Here is a 19,874-nt window from a genome sequence, read left to right as displayed (position 1 = left end):
CTGGTGGTGCTCAGAGGGTTTGATTAGGCAGCGGTCATTATACAGCGGAGCGGTCATTATCATGAGATAACTCACCGCTGAATTAAGCGATTGACCAATCAGAATCAAGCATTCAACCAAGCCATGTAATAAATCAAGGTAATAGACTAGACTGACTAACCCTTGTCCAGTGCGTTAGCGATAGTTCTCAACGCACTAAGACTGATAATTCCGACAGATGGCAGCCTCGGGCCGCCTTACTACGGCATCCTACTATACCGCGCAAGTAGAAGAAATATAGTCACATGATCATATGGAACTAAATCACATGCTTTTGTTTCCCTTTTGCACTGCAAAGATTGCAGTATGGCTCTCGCAGAATGTAGAGCGTTTCTATGCAATTCAACCTTTTTCTTGTTATTTCTCTGTGTTCTTTGCGACGGCCGCTTCAAAGGCTTTAGGAAATTTCATCAGGTGAAGGTTCTGGGCAGAGGGGCTGACTTTGAGGAGCAATGGTTCACCCAAAAACTGGATCACTTTAATGGTGCAGACAGCCGAATATGGAAACAAGTACGTGTTTCTTTTTGTGTGTGTGTGTGTGTGTGTGTGTGTGTGTGTGTGTGTGTGTGTGTGTGTGTGTGTGTGTGTGTGTGTGTGTGTGTGTGTGTGTGTGTGTGTGTGTGTGTGTGTGTGTGTGTGTGTGTGTGTGTGTGTGTGTGTGTGTGTGTGTGTGTGTGTGTGTGTGTGTGTGTGTGTGTGTGTGTGTGTGTGTCTGCAGACTTGTCATGCAGAATTACCATATGACATATACTAGTATCCTTGAATACTAACCCACATTCTCTCCTTTGTGCCCCAGAGGTACTTTGTAAACGACAAGTTCCACCAGGCAGGGGGTCCTGTGTTTCTAATGATAGGTGGAGAGGGCCCAGCCAACGCGGCGTGGATGGAGAATGGCACCTGGCTCATCTACGCCCAGAAACTAGGAGCTCTGTGTCTGATGCTGGAGCACCGCTTCTATGGAAAGAGTCACCCCACAGTGTAGGTGTCACAGTGCTGATGTGTAGGTCACACAGTCACAACTACTGTTTATTTAATGATAAATGGTGCATTTATAAAGTGCCTTTAATCCAAAGTGCTATGATGTGCTTTAAAATCACGCATTCACGCATGCATTTATATCGATGGCAGAGGAAACCATGCAAGGTACCAACCTGCTCATCAGGAGCAATAATGGCTTCAGTGTCTTGCTCAAGCACACTAAGACAGGAGGTGCCGGAAATCGAACCGGGAACCTTACGTTTCACAACCGGCCACCCTACTCTATGATCTACTGCCGCCGCTCTTCGTATACATAAAAGCCAAACCAACCAACCCCCTTTTGATTCTTGGGCTTTTAGGGCATTTTTCTGCTCTTACAACTCTCACAACATTATTCTATTCTGTTGTCAGTTGTAAGAGCTGAAAATGCCCTAAAGAGGGAGCCCCTTGTTTTCAGAATAATACTCAATGGCTGGTCCAGAAAAAGTTCACCTGTAGATGTATTCTGTAGAATAGTCAGTGGAAGTAGAATGATGTACTACTACTGTCAAATAAGCTTGGTGCACTTGATGCTGGGTTCCTAGTTTCTGTTCAATACATTAATACAGATTGGCAATAAAAAGAAGCATGATGAACATCTAAAATGTTCATCAACATATAAAATGTTCATCACCCCCCCTAAAACATGATCATCAGGTACTATGATTTTACTAAGAGAGAGAAGAACCAAACTCCTCAATACAAGGCGGTCTCTTTACCCATATTTGTTGTTGATGTGTCCAGTTCACCACTAGATGGCAGCCTTTCCTTCATATTTTGTAGGATTTTGTGTTTTAGTTCTCATGCTGACAAAGTCCAATAATGTTGTTTACCTCACTTCATGTTTATGTGTCACGTCACAGCAGTTTAAAGGACCGGTATTGAAACTTACTGGCTAAGTATTAGTATTTCAGCATAATGCTAAACATATTCTGGTAAAACACAGTGTCCAGTAAATACTTTCACTTTGTCCTTCCTTGGTTGGTGGTCATACTTGGAAAACATATATACTGTATATATTGGGGAGGGGGGGACACTTAAATATGCACTTGACTTTGGACTAATACATTAATTAGACTGGTTCTTCCTCCTATCCATTCAGTGACCTGAGCACAGATAGCCTGCGATTCCTCAGCAGTCGCCAGGCCTTGGCCGACTTGGCTCACTTCCGCACGGTCATGGCAGAGAGTCAGGGACTGGCCCAGAGGATGTGGGTGGCATTTGGTGGCTCGTACCCAGGTTCGCTGGCTGCCTGGTTCAGGCTTAAGTACCCTCACCTGGTCCATGCCTCTGTGGCCACCAGTGCACCCGTTCATGCTGCAGTTAACTTCCCAGGTAGGATGAAACCTAGTGTGACACAATATGCAGCCAGAGAGACAGACAGGCTCAAACACAAACCTAGCCATCAGATTTAGAATCAGAAACACTTCATTCCAAAATAGGTGGTATACTGTACATCCTAGCCGCAATTTGCAACACTAGTTATTTTTACAAGGGGGTGAATCTAGAGTTGCAATACCCTCCATTGACATCCCATTGATCCAAATTGCATTTCCGATCTGCTAGTATTAAACAACGTTAAACTCACCAACATTGCAGCTGTAGGGAAAGCTTTAATTATCCTCTTTCAAACTGCAAAGCGTTTGTTTCATAAAAATCCACCATAGACATGTTATGAGCTGCGTACCACCTGTTTCGAATTTTCACATAATGGAGGAGCAGCAGCACGACCTGTTAATAAAAACGAGTGCTTCTAAACAGCAAACAAACGCTTTGCAGATTGAAAGAGGATTATTCAAGTTTTCCCTGCAGCTGCAATGGTGGTGAGTTTAACGTTGTTTAATACAAGCAGATCGGAAATGCAATTTGGATCAATGGAGGGTATTGCAACTCTAGATTCATCCCATTATAAAATAAGCTAGTGTTGCAAACGGTTGCAAATTGCGGCTATGTACATCCAAGTAATTTTCATTACTACCAAAGTGTGGTGACAAGTTACCCAACTTGGATACAGGACTGCCAAAACGTTTATGGACATACAGGATTGCTTCATGTTTTTACAGAACATTACATTCAGACAATACTAGAATAAAGGAGATGGCAGATGTTGACGTTTACAGGTTAACATTTGGCCTTATATGGCTCAGTCTACTCTTACTTAGCCTGTCTAATAAGCCAGACTAATATATATATTTCTTTTACTCTTATCACTAGCAGGGTGGGACATGTATGCCTTACAGAGGAACCACCTGTTCCAGACATACAAACCAAATAAAGCTGTGTCCTGTGTTAATGTAATCTAATTTGAGCAAACATCTTTTTTCAGTTTCTTTGTAATTTTCTGCTGCCATTTTTGCAGCAGTATTATGTAGTATTGCAGTATGTGCTGCAGTATGTGTTTTAAAGATGACAGATTCTCTCTCTGTCTCTATCAGTGTCTGTATTGTGTTTGGCTCTTGTTTTCTTCAAAGGCTGTACTTGCTTTGAACAGGGACCATTCCTTTTTCCACCCACACACGCACACAAATGCACACTGTAAAATCCTATGAGGGTTCACTTTAACAGTTAAATTAACCCTCAGGACTTTGCAGTGCACACACTTCATTTCAGTCCCCGGCACACACACGCGTGCGCGCACACACAGACAACCGTATTGACGTCAGATCTTTCAGATGTAGCACACAAATTATTATTTCCCAGAACAACACGGCCAGTATTATTACCGGTAAGTGCTGGCCTCTTACTCGCAGAGAGTGGGTGGACCGTGTTCTCACAACATTCATTTCTAGCACATAAACCGCAACATTCCCTGTTTGGTGGAAAGTCATAATTTCACCCTCACTGAGTTGTTTATATACACACATGCACTCAGGTTGAGCTTTATTGGGTCAATTAGTACTGTAGCTGACAGAAGACCAATACAAGTCATACTTTTTAAGTACATGGTTTTAAAACGGTCTTGATTTGTCCTTTAAAATTTAACCCAAATTTAACCAAAATGTTAATATTCTTTCTTTGATCCATCTGTATGTATGTCTATGGGTCTGTCTCTCTTTTGGTTTTTGTCCCTTTAGTTTCTCTCTCATTTGCTTATCACCCTCTCTGTTCTGTGTTTTGTCAGAGTATTTGGAAGTGGTTTGGCGTTCTTTAGCCTCCGAAAATGCAGAGTGCCCCCTACTGGTGAAAAAGGCTTCAGACACCCTTCTGGAGCGCCTCAAAGACCCAGAGGCCTGGGACAACATCACCAAAGACTTCAGGTACAGTAACGGCTCCACTAAACAAACCCTTCAGTTTCTTATGAATAGGCCTACTAATGCACTGCAAAGTCTGTTCTGACCCCTGGCTTGACCTATACTGTATCTAGTTCCTGAGATAATGTCTATTTCCACCTTTTCATTGAGCGATCGTGTCCCCCAAATGACAACTCTCAAACTCATTATTTCTTCTGGCAAATCAATTAGCCTCTGTAGGTCTGTCAACAAATATCCCATATAAATAAAACATCTAGCCTGGGTTCCAGCCTGATTCACTACGTTACGTGTTTTTTTTTGTCACGAGCAAATTGCTCGTGAGAGCTGTGTATTTGAATATTAATAAACAAGAATTGATTCAATTAAATTAATTACCAGCTGATTACAATCTTCAGAATTGTGCTATTATCTGAAATGTATATATCTGTGTCTGTTTGTGTGTGTGTGTGTGTGTGTGTGTGTGTGTGTGTGTGTGTGTGTGTGTGTGTGTGTGTGTGTGTGTGTGTGTGTGTGTGTGTGTGTGTGTGTGTGTGTGTGTGTGTGTGTGTGTGTGTGTGTGTGTGTGTGTGTGTGTGTGTGTGTGTGTGTGTGTGTGTGTGTGTGTGTGTGTGAACAACAGGATCTGTCCAGGTGAGTGTAGCCTAGTACAAAATGGAGCCAAACATTGGTGACTATCAAGTCATTAGAGGAAATGGAGGTTATTTGGAATGTGTTGTCTGTAGCTTGATTTAACAGACCGAAAACAAATTAGAGGGAACATTGCCGCGGACCACCGCACCAACCTCTGCAGGGACCCCCCTTATATTCAATCAATTCAATTCAAGAATTGATTCAATATGAATAATAACCAGCAGCTTCCGTATAGATGTGTGTTTAATATAAGGGGGGTCCCTGCAGAGGTTGGTGCGGTGGTCCGCGGCAATGTTCCCTCTAATTTGTTTTAGGTCTGAGTAAACACTCAAACCTCCTGAGCAGACATCAGCAACTGCTGAGCAAACATACATCACCTTGACACCAACTAGCCCAACATGAGAGAATGCGAAGTGAGCGCCCCACACTTCACACAGGTGTGATGTTTATTTTTTTGCCAAATGGATTTTGGGAGTGAATCAATGAATAGTTAGATAAGGCAACAAGTTACAACATTTTTGTTGGTAATATCAAGGTGGTAGGCTAGCAATTTTAGGAGCCTTTTCAGGCTGTGACCCGCCAAAGTAATCATATTTGAACTGGGGACCCCCCCACCCAGACAAGCAACAGAATGGTTCCACAGAAATAGCAGATGTCCAAGGTCGTTGTGAACTTGTGGATTGGCTATTTGCACAATTGTTGCCTCTGTCTTATATAATAATATCTTGACAACAGTGGTTGTCAAGATTTGTCATATCAAGGCCCATTATTTATTCTGCATTTGAGCCACGGACCACCATTTGATGACATTTAGCCTTCCAGACCCAAACTAAAGAACTGTATTGATGTTGGTACCATTAGGAGAGATAACAGGCCAATGTTGATCAAATTAATTTTGCTACATTCTCAAATTGTGTAGAAGTAATGCAGATGTTTAACAATTTTTCAACTGTTGAGAGTGTGAAATTGAACCAAAAGGACCCACTTGGTTTAATTGTACTCGCAAGAGTTAAAGATCTCTAATGGTTCATTTGGTTACCAAGTCTCCATCATGTAGCTGGGGACCACCTGGTGGTCCCCAGACCACAGGTTCAGAACCACTGCTTTAGTGCTTTTCAAAATACTCTTATCAACATGGGAGAATGTTTGTTTTGTTGCAAATGCCATGGAAGAGGGCAGAAATTCTCAAAGCATAAACTCCACACACACGCTGCGCGAGACGAGACCCCTCCGCTCCGCCTGCCTCTCTCTCCTGCAAGCCATAGCTGCAAGCACGCGCACACACAGGCTGTCAACATTAGCTTTAGCAGGCATTAGCATGGTGCAAAAGTAACTGCTGTGTTTGTCTCCCGAAACTGTTCAGTTCAGCCTGCATGAACAGGGCTCGAGCGCTCGGTTTCTGCCCCCTCAATGTCGTAACTCTTCTATGAGTTGGCTCTGGGTCAAACCAGCGCGATGGGAAATGGCTGTGAATGTGCGTGGCAATGGAATTGGCCAATGCGAGCTCTATAATCGTAATACTTTGGCACAAACCAACTATTGGCGAAGAACAATATTGATGTAACTAAGAGTTTCGATGAGTTAGCTATATTTTATATACAGAGATTTAGAAGGAATAAGCGAAATCGTGAGGCGACAATTCCTCCTCCTCCTCCGCTGTTTCTCTTCTCCTGAGGAGAGATCACAGTGGGCGGTGGCTTCCAGGCGTGTGTGTGTGTGTGTGTGTGTGTGTGAATCACCGTCTCCACACCTTAGCGCAAAACGGTTTTAAGCTGCGCACTTCTTAAGCTGCGCGCAGCTTAAATTCTGAGTTTTTAGACAGCTGGTGGATGGAAAAGAAGCTCCACCTCCGCTGACTTTTTGAGCGGAGGAGAGCGTTTCCGGGAATCTGGCCGCCGCGCAAGTATTCCGCGGAGGTGGAGCTTAATTTCCATCCACCAGCTGTCTAAAAACTCAAGCTTTAAGCTGCGCGCAGCCGAGAACGTGCGCAGCTCTTTCGACCGTGTGGCAGCACCTTGTTTTTTGTGGGCTTTTGAAATATGCAGACTTGGCAACACTCAGCAAGAAGTACTCGGCAGTATGGTTGCCAGTGTTGCCAACTGTCGTGACAGAAATAAGCTAAGCAGCCTCCACGTTAGGCAGGAAATATGCAATATGCAGACTTGGCTGGAAATATATGCAGACTAGCAGACTTGGCAACACTCAGCAGAATGATCTAGTGTCGATCTAGTGTTGCAAGTTTCCCATCCTAATATAGACCAGCCCGATTCTTCGAATCAGCTGGTAACTTCGAATCAGCTGGTAAAAACACACACTTGTGAAGTGTAAAGGTTGTTCCATCATAGCACATTGCTCGGAGCGACAAGTCCGGACTTGTATGTAAACTATTATATGACCTAACTGAGGCCTAAATGAGGCTACAGAATCAAGAGATCAAGAGACTCAATAGACTTTCAGAGTTTATTTGCCATTTGCACTAATACATAGGAATTCTTTGTGGACAGCTCACAGTCAGTTTTTAAAGTACAGATAAGAGATCTAATTCTAAATACAATACTGAAAAGGAAAATCTGTAAACAAACCCTGTCATCTTAAAAAGCTAAATATGTTCAGTTCAGCTCAAGTTCCAGCCTTCAAATATAATAATAATAATAATAATAATAATAATAATAATAAGTACTACAGTTACAAAAGAACATCAGTGTATATAATAAGATAGAAGTATGAGTCATTAATAACAGGAGCAAGATGGGATCAGAACAGCACAGGTGTGCCTGGGAACTGGTGTGCAAGGGTGAGAGTTGGAGAGGGGAGCACTGCGTTGCAGGTAGGCTGTTTGGGGGCCACCATTTTAGACGGGTCCATTTACAGCTTCATTGTTGCCCTCCCCCACCCCCTTCAGGCCTTTTGGACCGAGTCCATAACGCTGGAATGTCTGAACCACTCCAGCCCTCTTGGGAGGCTTGAATCTCTCGATCCGTATACTCATACTGACACCCGCTGACTGAGTTCTGATTGGCTGCCTTTCTACGCAACCCATAGAGGGGGGGACGCAACCAGACACTTTAAATGCCATAGTCGAAACGGTCACGCAAGCGGCGAAGCAGAGCACACTGGAGCGCGTCCCCGTTTTTACTACCCAGTTTCGCACCAGTGAGAGGAGGGAGGGGCTAGCCCACACCGCCGCAGTCGGCGCACACAGAAGTCAAGGCAGACGGCTGTGGAACGTGAACTCGTGAAGCACAACTTGTTGAAAGAAAAAACACAAATAAAAACTTCGGCGAAAACAGAAGCCCAACACGAGGATAAAGGAAACATTCAGTTCAAATGTCCAGTTGGCTAATTCACAACAACTACTACATTGCTGTTGAAACTTTGAATTTCTCTAACTATTAAATAATATAGCCTTTCCATAGGAGTATCTTTTTATATTTGTCCAAGAAGAATACAGGCAGAGGCAGTAGCATATTAAGTTATGTAATAACTAAAACATTATAGTGGCTATAGGCTATTATGGGGAATGTAGGCTACACCAACTCGTTTACCTCAGAATGTTTTCAATCTGGATACAACCATAAAATGGTCTATGGTCTAATCTAATGGAATAAATTGATGATCAATTGTAGGACTTTTGACGATTCAACTAACTGTAACTAGGGCCGTCGCCTTGCCCCCCTGCCCCTCCCTCCCCTTACTGGTGCGAAACGCTGTAGTAAAAAAGGGGACGCCACCGGCGTACACCCGCTGATTTAACAGTAACACATTCGGACCCCCACGCAGACTACCGCAGACCCCGGCGCCGACCTCCGTGGGGACCCCCGTTTGACCTGCCATTCCACGGACCACGATTTTGACACAAAAAAAAAAAAAATGACTATGAGAGATGTTCTTTGTACCTGCCAAGCCAATGTCAACACTACAACCGACAGCTGTGCTTGAGGTGCGACATATAATGGCTTGGAGAATGTGCTACCTGAGAGTGCACAAATACAACCAAATGGACCCATAACAGTCATGTGCATGTCGTCACGTGCACACCGGATTAGCTCAATTATTATTATTATTGTCTCCACCAGGCCGAAGGCATGGGGAGAGAGTATGTTTTGCACTCCGTCCGTGTGTGTGTGTGTCCGTCCGTCATGGGGAGAGAGTATGTTTTGCACTCCGTGTGTGTGTGTGTCCGTCCGTCCGTCCGTCCGTCCGTCCGTCCTTCCTTCCGTCCGTCCGTTACCAGCTAATCTCCGGCACCGTTAACCCGGTCGATGCCAAACTTTGCACACACACTCCCTGGATGCCAACGATGAACCTCTGCCCCACATTTTCCAGAACGGCCTGTTATAGCGCCACCATGAGGCAGCTTTTCAAAATTTTTACCTAAAACTGCACCGATCTGCGTGAAATGTTGCATACACACTCCCTAGAGGACAAGGACAAACCTTTGACCTGCATTTTCCGCATCTGCCTTTTATAGCGCCACCAGGAGGCCGACTTTTGTAAAACACATTTTTTGATATTACTCCTCCAGATTCTGTCCAAAAATCTCACAAATCGTTACACAGTATCTCTATGGTCATGTGCTCAAGTCGGATCTGTCCGATATTTCATATTCCATCCTAATTGGCTATAATTGGCTTTCACAGTTTGCAAGATTGCCCCGTTTTGAACAAAAGCCTCAAATCATGAACGCAGCATGCAATTTACGTGAAATCTTTCACACATTTTCTTACTAGGCTGAGGAATATATCCCACCCTTTTCACATTGGCCTGTTATAGCGCCACCAACAGGTTGATTTTTGCAAAACACATTTTTGGAACAAAATGCCTCAAATCATCCAATTGCCATCAAAGGCGTATGAAGAAATGGCACCCTTTTCACATTGGCCTATTATAGCGCCACCAGGAGGCCACAACCTGACCTGGCTTGGTGGAGACCTGTGCCCCGAGGGGAACTTTTTCTAGTTATTATTATTATTATTTCTTTTTTAAGGTGTCTTATTTACATTTCATACCACAATTCTGGAGACATAAGGCAGCCACTGGTAATGAACTGAAAATTGATCAGTTCTTGTTTTTTCTTCTTTTAACTTGGGGTATTTTATTTATGTATGTTTGCATAACTTGCCATCACCACTGTGATGTTTTATGGCTTTTCTTTGATGGTATTTTCTGTTGGATTGTTCCGAGTTGTTGTAGTAACAACATGGTCCGTTTATATGAGGAAGTAGGCGGAGTTAGTGTATTTTATTTGTCTGGTTAGCCAGGCAACTGTTATAGTACATGATGTCATAGGCACACAGTGTATCTGTGCTATTTTGACTGTGGTCTGTGAGGACAGTGTTCATGTCTGTCTGAGAACACACAGGAACGTGCAGACATTCCCTCATACAGATATGCACACATCACTTGGTCAAGTGGTGGGACCACACCCACACACGCATGCACGCACACGCACGCACGCTCACACACACAAGCTTGAAGTATACACACCAGACCTTTAGTCTGCCTGGCTCCCTTACCACAATACCTCAGACACAATGTTTGCGTCATGGATCCATCCTGACCTATGCATGCACGCACACGAATGAAGTTTGGGTCATTTCTAAAACTGACCTATAACATCATTTGTAGAGAAGCAAATTAGCACTAAGAAGATTCTTTATGAATGAAGTGACCAGTTACTAATGACCACACACATTTTGGTCTGTAGGCAAATACAGGCAGGCATACGAACTCTGCTGCCTTCTGGATGGTCCACCAGCTCCTCCTAATCACTGTTAACTTGACGGATTGCCCTAATCGTGTGGGTGCGTTGGGCTGTCCTGCAGATTGCAGGAATGTCCAAGCTAAGACATTGGACAAAATTCTGTTCAGTGTCTGTGATCATTGGCAGTCACCACATATGGAGGAGACTATGCTTCCTGTATCCTAAAACACTTGTTGAGTTTCCCAAGTTTGTGCATCTACTACTTTTTGTGTTTTGTGAACGCAAAATGTTAAATGTGTGTGGGTGTGCATGCTTGTGCAAATTTACACTCCTCTATATACATAAGGGCTGGTTATTGAATTATGCATGTAAGCACAGTGTGGGGTTTCAAGAGAGCTACTGTAGGAGAGAAATGTTGAGTGGCGTCCAGTATGAGGGTAATGCCATGTGTTTTCAATTAGCTGTCACCAACTGCACAGTAAAAAGACCAAAGGTCACAGGCCACATTGTACAAAAACCGAACCGTTTCTTTTTTGTGTTAATGTAACTCAGGAGTGTACAACTGTAACCAAATGGACCTTTTAATGGTTGATTTTGTTACATGTGTATATACACTGTTTGAGCTATAAATTGATAAATTAACACATAAGATTTTACTGTGTACCATTTCTCCTCTTTCTCTTCCACCGTTGGTGTGTGTGTGTGTGTGTGTGTGTGTGTGTGTGTGTGTGTGTGTGTGTGTGTGTGTGTGTGTGTGTGTGTGTGTGTCGACATCCTGCAAGTGAAAGTGCGTGAGATATAACCTTTTATTCCTTGGGTAAATCCCTGTGTCGTACATATTGGTATAGCTATATTAGCTGTGTGTGTGTGTCACGACATCCTGCAAGTGCGTGAGATGTCAAAATGAATTGGAATAAAAAACAAATGTAGCCTATATGTATTGGGTCTGGATCGCTCCTGTAGTGGGAAATACAGAACGATCTGATGAATCGCCGACAACTTTAAAACTCCTACAGTCTGTAGGGGCCATAAGTTAGTAGCAATCAAAGGTATACTGTACAATACACATGAAAATATATTATCAGAGTATACACATTGGTGCAAGTACAATATTTCCAAACTCCAATCAGGGGTGTACATACTGTTAAATGCTCTGACAGCTTCAGGGGAAAGAAACTCTTGCCGAGTCTTGAGCCTTGGGCTTTGAGACACGCCAGGCGCTTGCCCGTCCACATGGTTGTTCCTCACTCTGCTCTTTTTCCTCGGCCAGACTGTGCTCCAAGCTGCAGCTCCCATCAGACATGGACTCAGCCTACCTCCTGGAGACACTGGCCGGAAACTTCATGGATGTGGTCCAATACAACCAAGACAACAGGGAGTTTGAGGTGAGGGAGGTGTAAGACTAAGATAGAGAGAGGGGGGTCAATAAAGTTGAGGTTTATTGCTTTCAATTGCTACATACAGTATGCTGTACCTGGCAAGGTATCATAAAGTAATCACGGCAAAAAATAAAACTATTTAGTGATTCATTAACACATAATCCCTCTGTAGTTTAGGATACATTTAGCAGAATAGTTGTCTGGCAACACACAGAGACACAACACAATTTGTTTGGTGTGCAATGCAGATGTTTTACTTCACCTTTATTTATTTAGAGAGAGAGAGGTTTAGAGTTTACACTAGATGAAGTAGGAATTCTAAAGTTTAAACGCCAAAGTACCGAAACAATGTAATTAATTCGTAAACAATATCCTGAAATATCATTGGTACTATCACTAGCCGACCATTTAATTGCACAAAATAATTTGATCACTTTGGAAATGAACTATAACATCTGTGGGTTTGACATACTATACTGATGAAGACAGCATGTTAGCATAACAATGAAGACACTGAAACTTGTTTCTCTCTGCTGCGGCGAGTTGGTAAACCGGCGAGTTCTCCGGTATTCGTACCACCCAGTCCGGGTGGCGAGGACAGCGCGTATTATTGAGTTAAGGGGGTGGTCGCACACAGCTCAGGTAGTGAGTTGAAACGCATAAAAGCCACCTTTGTGTCGCAGTGAGAGGTCCCCAGGACTGCACCTCCAAAAGAGGGATCCCCAGGGGTTTTCCTCTGGCCTGTTTTGCTTATCCGAGATGTGGGTGGCCCCTCTTGTAACCCAGTTAGCTTGTGATACAGCAAAGATTAGACAAAATGGGCAAGATACTGAAACAATCATTCCAAGCTCATTCAGACAGTTTCATATTTGACAACAGGACTTCCCTCTGTGGCTGTGTTTTGCTTCGATGCACACAGAAGTATGTATTTATTTTTCTCAATCATTATCTATCACCATCTTTTCGGTCCCCTTGGTCCCCTTTTCCCACTATGACACACCCTTCCTCCTCCTCTCTTCTCTTTCCCCTTCTTTCTCTTTCTCACTCTCTCTTTCTCTATCCCCATGTTGCCTTGAGAAGACGTGACTCCGGTTACCAATAAGCTGATGTGAAAAAGCAACAAAAGAGTCTTTGGTCTCTCTGGTTTCCTGTTGCCCCAGGCGACAAGAGACGCTTTTAAAGAAACCCAGAGGAGTAATGGGCTATGAAGTCCACATCGCTAACACACAAACACAGCAAGAAGCTGCCTGCTCTGGGCCAAAGGGCTGAAATGTTGGGCTCACTACCAAGTTTTAGGTACCACAAAGGAATTTGGAAAAGAGGAGTGCAGGATGGAGCTATGTGTAACCCAAGCAGGGAAATCAAACCTTGGACTTCCACGCTCGAGGTGTTGGTGGGGAGGGGAGGGGAGGGGAGGGGAGGGGGACCAGGTAGATGCAGGTAATCTACCTGGTAGATAGGCTATCTATCTATCATCTACTTGCCCTGCCTAGTAGGGCCTACCAGTTGTGTGCTGCATAGATTTGTCTCTCAATATAGGCTACTTCTACAGTAACTAAAATGCATTACCTGTTGATTGTGTGTAAAACACTACACAACATAGGTTTCTTCTGGAAACCTACTTGGAACGATGCAAGTTGGAAATTAATGCCCCACCCAGTTATTATGTCTGTGTCCCTTTTATGCCCATATATGGAGTTCTTTGTCAGGCATGCCCAAATATGGAGTCTATGCAGATGTTAGAAGTCAGAACATTCATTGTGATGTCAGAACAGGCCAGTTCCATATATGGAGATATAGGGGTGATCAGGTCCAGAGCCCGGGCAGAGGGTTTTGTGCTGGTTCTGGACAACCGGCTATCCGATGGACTCAACACCGGGCACTGCACTCCTGTGGGGGTGTGTAACGCATGTGTCGAATTTGAAGTCGGTGGGGCGAACAGTTCTCGAGTTACGTGGAATTACAGACGTACATACACACAGAGACTTGGTGCATTTATAGATAGATTTGTAGTTTTGCATTGATGTGATATATTAAATATTTTAAATTGGGTCATATGTTACTATGAAATCAAGAAACCAGTTAAATCTAGAAAAAATATTCATTGAATAAGAAAACAACAGGGAAATCAGAGGAGAGGAGGTCCTGAATGATAGGATCTCTTCTTACGTCTATAGATGGGGGCCTTAACTACTATGCCATCTCTCGACACAAGTACATTCTTGACCCAGATCAGCCTCTCTGCCAGTGCCATTCCTTCTCATACATGCCCAGATAGTTTTGATGAATATCAACTCAAGGTGCTGGTATTGCACAAGACCTGCACAAAGGGCTGTAAGTAAATATAGGAAGTACAGTGAGAGTCAAATCTGTGATACATTTTTCAGCCCCAAAAATGGTAATGGTATTTGGTTTTATGGTTAGCCAGAAAGTTATTGAATGCAGGAATATACAGCTCTGACTCAACATTTTGTTTACCGCCGCTTATGTGCATGTATATAAAATATGATTGTTTTTCAAAATATTCATAAATAAATAAATCTACAAGCTCACAACGCATCGCTTTGCGTCGTGATCAGCAGATTAAACAATTCTTGATATAGGGCTTAAATGATTCATTCATAATGATTTTTGAGTGGTGTAAACCACTCCTACAACTGGCTTTGTTAGTCTGTCTGTCTGTCTGTCTGTGCAGAAAAAATGAGCATGGTTGCTACGGTCACCCAGTTCACCCGGGTGTGATTTCATTACGTCAGACATTACGTCAGACCACAGCTGATCAGGCTATATAAGACCTTACACCACTCAGTTCACACGGGTGTGATTTTTTTTACATTTGTGTCACAAATTTCTCTTTTGGGTGTTTGAGCTGAAAGGTTGGGGAGCCAATGATGTAAGCCCAGTGTTGTGCCATTGCAGGGTGTCGTGGGTACCAATATCACCATCAAGGTGCTGTGTGGGGTGATGGCAGACGCCTCACTGGGGGGACCCTACGAGCGCTACGTGGCCGTGGCACGCCTCATGATGGACACCTTCTCAATGAAGTGCCTGGACACCGGCTACGACAACTACCTTAGAGACATGACAAACACGTCCTGGGATGGACCCGGTGCAGGAGGAGGTAGGTGGGCTGCATGCAAGAGTCATTTGTTCGGGTAGCTCAGTAGCTAGAGCGCTCATCTTTGAATCACAAGGTTCTGGATCGTGGATGAGTTCAGTTGGATCAGTCTGTGGTGCTCCACCTGGCGTAGTACCTTGTAAAGGGCATTGGCACCCTCTTTCTTGGCTGATGCCAATAATAAACCCCTCCTACTGTACTTATTACTTAATTGTGTGCTCATCATTTCAGGCTATTTGGAAAAGGCCTCTTTTAAGACGGAGAAGTCCACTCTACATTTTGTATCCCTGCCCTGAGCTACTATTAACAGTTCCAGCATTTGTTTCCTCTGTTGATGCTGGTGCCTTAATATGTTAGTCTAGTGACTCTAGTGGGTATCACTGTGAGAGGAAGTGGTCTCTTAAAAAGTTGCTACGGGGGGGGGGCTGTATTAACTGTCCTCCTGCCCTCCCTCCTGGGAGTATTTGGTTTCACTCTCTTTCCTTTCTTTGTTTTCATTTTGTGTGTGTGCGCGTGTGCGCCGTGTGGCATGTGTTTCAGGGAGACAGTGGGTCTACCAAACCTGCACTGAGTTTGGTTTCTACCAGAGCACGGATTCACCAAACCAGCCCTTTGGTGGCTTTCCACTGCCGTGAGTATTGTGTGTGTGTGTGTGTGTGTGTGTGTGTGTGTGTGTGTGTGTGTGTGTGTGTGTGTGTGTGTGTGTGTGTGTGTGTGTGTGTGTGTGTGTGTGTGTGTGTGTGTGTGTGTGTGTGTGTGTGTGTGTGTGTGTGTGTGTGTGTGTGTGTGTGTGTGTGTGTGTGTGTGTGTGTGTGTGTGTGTGTGTGTGTGTGTGTGTGTGTCTTGTGATATATTCATTACAAAAACACCATTAACAGCACTTTCCACGTCTGTGTTAGTAATTTTCCTGTTTATGTCCAGGTACCACGTCAAGCAGTGTGCAGACTTGTACAATGTGAGTGCTGAGACACTGGCAGAGGCGGTGGCCCAGACCAATGAGTACTATGGTGGCTACAACATCCACACCACCAGGATAGTCTTCCCCAACGGCTCCATCGACCCCTGGCACGCCCTGGGCATCACCCGCGACGTCACTCCTGATCTTCCCGCGGTCTTCATTAAAGGTAGTAGCGCAACAGATTACAGCAATGATTGTGAAAGTGTGAAATTTTGGATCACTCTTTGATTGTATTTCAGCATATCTTTGCCTATACTTTTGTAATGTCAATCACCAAATATTTAGTATATAGACAATATGTTAGGCCAATAAAAAAGACTATATACCAAATTTCCCGCTTTAAACAAAAGAAGGCTGCTGGACTAATAGCACTCCCACAGTATGTTTCTGAACATTTTCAAACAGGAGTTAACATTTATAACCATCTAAATTAAAACATTTAAAAAACACACCACAAGTGAAGCAGATAACAGCAATATTTTGGGAGAAATGGTGATACGAGCGGGACACCTGCATGTCGTCTCTCACCTCCTTAAACCTCTTTGGCCTTCCTCTCCTCTTACCTGACATGTACATGTTTCAGCATCCTTCTCCCAATTCCCCCTCATCCCTCCTTTTTTGAGGGGCTCCTATGTCCAGCTTTTAGTGTGTGTGCACAAACTTTGTCCTACACAAACATTAAATTCCCATTGACAATGAATGGACAATTTTACGTCATAGTGTAAACGCAAACATTGAAGACGAAGGTGAGGACGCACATTCTGATTGGCCTGAAGGAGATTATGTATGATGATGTTTAACTTTAGGTTCACGACCTGGGGTTATTTTTGCCTCAAGCAAAAACGCTCAATAGAAAATCATCTACAGGGGAGAAATAATTAATGAATTACCTGCCAGCACTGCCAATGTTGCATGTATCATTTGAATAATGTTGGCAGTCTGCATGATTAGGGGCTGAATACAGGCTTCCTGGGCCTACCCAGTTATTACTCACTGCAGCAGAAAGCTACACATTGTCAACCAGGACCATCTGCAAGGGTTTGATCCGTTTACCCACTGCAATTAAGGGCAGTCTATTTTACTTCAGCTCTATTCTCATTTGTTGCTCCACTCTACCATAATACACAACTTAATTTTGTACATGTATCATTAATTGTGACTATTAAATATATACAGCACATGTTTAGTATTATATCGAAATAGGGAGATAAGGTCTTTCATTTAGCAACATGACCTTGAGTGGATCAATGCCTCAAAAAGCCAGAGCTCGCCCAGTGTTTTATTATGTTCTAGTTTGGAAATACAACCATAGAGCTATATAAGAACACTAGTAGTTGTAACTGTCATCTTTTATACCTCTGTTATCTCTCTTGTGATCCAGGGACAGCTCATTGTGCCAACATGTACCCTGCCAGAAGCCAGGACCTTCCCCAGCTTACCATGGCACGAGACTACGTCTTCATTCTCCTTCAGCGATGGTTGAAACAATGACCTATGATCAAACAATTAGACTAGTCACTAGCCAATCGGGCACTAGAAAGCAAATTGATTGATTGATTGATTGATTGAAGAATTTATTAACAGTTTGCAGAATTACAGTACATTTCAAGCACAAACTCAATACAAAGGCTTTGAAGTTTGATCACTTTGATGTTTAATCACTGATGCTTGAATCAGGCTTCTGCTTTTAGCACTGAAAGGATTTTGCCTAGAAAAGGCTCTAAAACCGCTAATGTTCAGGTTTTGAGTGGTGTAAACCACTCCTACAACTGGCTTTGTTAGTCTGTGCAGAAAAAATTAGCATGGTTGCTATGTTCACCCTGTTCACCCGGGTGTGATTTCATTACGTCTGAGTGGTGTAAACCACTCCTACAACTGGCTTTGTTAGTCTGTGCAGAAAAAATGAGCATGGTTGCTATGTTCACCCTGTTCACCCGGGTGTGATTTCATTAAGTCAGACATGATTTCATTACGTCAGACAGGCTATATAAGACCTTACACCACTCAGTTCACACGGGTGTGATATTTTGTACTCTGTGAGGCTATCTATTTTGGACTGATGAATTAAAGAGATTTTCTTTCTTTCTTTTCTTTCTTTTTTTCCCCCACCATTCAGATACATTTTTGAGTGTCCCTTACGGAGTTATGTGGGTGGGTGCCTGGGTGGGTGCCTGCCTGGCTGGCTGGGTATGAGCACAAAAACAGCATGGTTGTTTTTCACCACCTGTGCGCAACCTAACACACACACAAACACACACGCACATATTAACTGTATATATGATGATTTTGGGTGTGCCAGTACAGTACAGTGACAGTGACAGTACAGTACAGTAGAGGGTACAGTAGAGGGACCGGCACACGGTAACTCTGTCATTTCTCTACCGTTTCGGACGCGGGGGCGGCTCGCCGGAACCGGCCCGGCACTCTGGGTGCGTTCCTGTGGGACTGGAACCCCCCCATATCTTTTAGCAAGGTAAACAAGCAGGAAAAGGGCGCACACCAGATCTATGTATAGCGCCTGCTATATAAATGCACCATTTACCATTTAACAATGAAAAAAAGGAAGAAAATATCTTTTAGCAAGGCCCTAGATTTGTATTGTATAATTTGATTTCTCTTTTTGAATAATAGCTTGAATGTCCCTACTTTAACTATCTGTTCTGGGAATGCACAATAACTGCCCAGCACATACATAGTGGGACCTGAGTACCGTACTTAGAAATGTATTTCATGAATACAGATATTTTTGTTGTAATGTATTATATAATGTGATGAATGTTGGGTTTTTAACAAAAAGGACATGCTGGTCAGTTCTCATGATCTTATGTAGAACTTGGAAACTGGCAATGTAACTTGTAAACTGACAATGTTTTACCCATGGTTTTACCAAAAATGTGTTTTGGATCATTAACAATATACTGTTGCTCGATCTGTATCCTATGGTATTAACAAATCACATACTTGGTTCGTTATCCAAAGGCATTTGGTTGTGTAATGTCCTTATATTTTACTGTACTTTTTACTATACTTAGCAAAAGAAAACAAATTAATTTCACACAATTTCACATTAAATTGTTACACAGACATGATGCAGCACAAGTTTCGTCTCTTGTGAAATGTTTCATGTCTTTGGCTGTATCACCATGACATGGGGCATTAGAAACCAAGAACATTCAGAATATTGGGTAATGTTAAAATGCTCTTATCGTCTGTCACATTTTGAATCCAGATACATGTAGAACTTTCATAGCATGCTTGTCTGCCATGGGGGGGGGGGGAGCCCCTGGCTTAGGGCATGATCCCAATACACAGCTGTGTGGGTTGTGTTCATTCAATTCCTCAGTAAACCTCTCAATACACACACACTGTTTATTTTCACAATCTACCCTCTGCAGCTGGACTTGTATGACCCTGCTCAAGCAAAACACACATGCACAGCACACAACCATCCCTAATTCCTGCCATGAATCTAATAAAACCCATGAGCACCATCCCAGGTGGGTGGCATATGAGATTTCCTTTGTTTGGTTAATGTGTGTTTTGTGCTGTGTGCACAACTGAATGATCTCTGCCTGGGACTCTGCTGGATTCTATTTCTAATGCCACTGTTAGCCTAAACTAGTGTGTGTGTGTGTGTGTGTGTGTGTGTGTGTGTGTGTGTGTGTGTGTGTGTCTCTATCTCTCTGTGGGTTTGTGTTTAATTCTGTTAAATAAATGGACACTGTTGCTCATGGACCGGTGTACTTTTCATAACCTAAAAGTGCTTTGAGAATGTACA

At 43.3% G+C, this 19,874-nt stretch overlaps 1 protein-coding gene across 1 annotated transcript; it reads left to right on the top strand.

Annotated features, from left to right (window-relative positions):
* The first annotated feature begins 222 nt into the window (after nt 1–222).
* prss59 (serine protease 59, putative) lies at nt 223–18,178 on the top strand. The gene is made up of 9 exons (XM_079514049.1): nt 223–549; nt 836–1,017; nt 2,159–2,391; nt 4,178–4,313; nt 11,912–12,026; nt 14,940–15,141; nt 15,679–15,769; nt 16,060–16,262; nt 17,478–18,178. Exons 1-9 carry the CDS (start codon nt 346–348, stop codon nt 17,585–17,587), a joined length of 1,476 nt encoding a protein of 491 aa, XP_079370175.1. The 5' UTR covers nt 223–345; the 3' UTR covers nt 17,588–18,178.
* The last annotated feature ends 1,696 nt before the right edge of the window (nt 18,179–19,874 follow it).

The sequence above is a fragment of the Electrona antarctica genome (genome assembly GCF_951216825.1).
Source record: "Electrona antarctica genome assembly, chromosome: 11".
Lineage (NCBI taxonomy): Eukaryota > Metazoa > Chordata > Actinopteri > Myctophiformes > Myctophidae > Electrona > Electrona antarctica.
The sequence above is the reverse complement of the archived record's forward strand: the minus strand, read 5'-3'. Positions and strand labels throughout refer to the sequence as shown.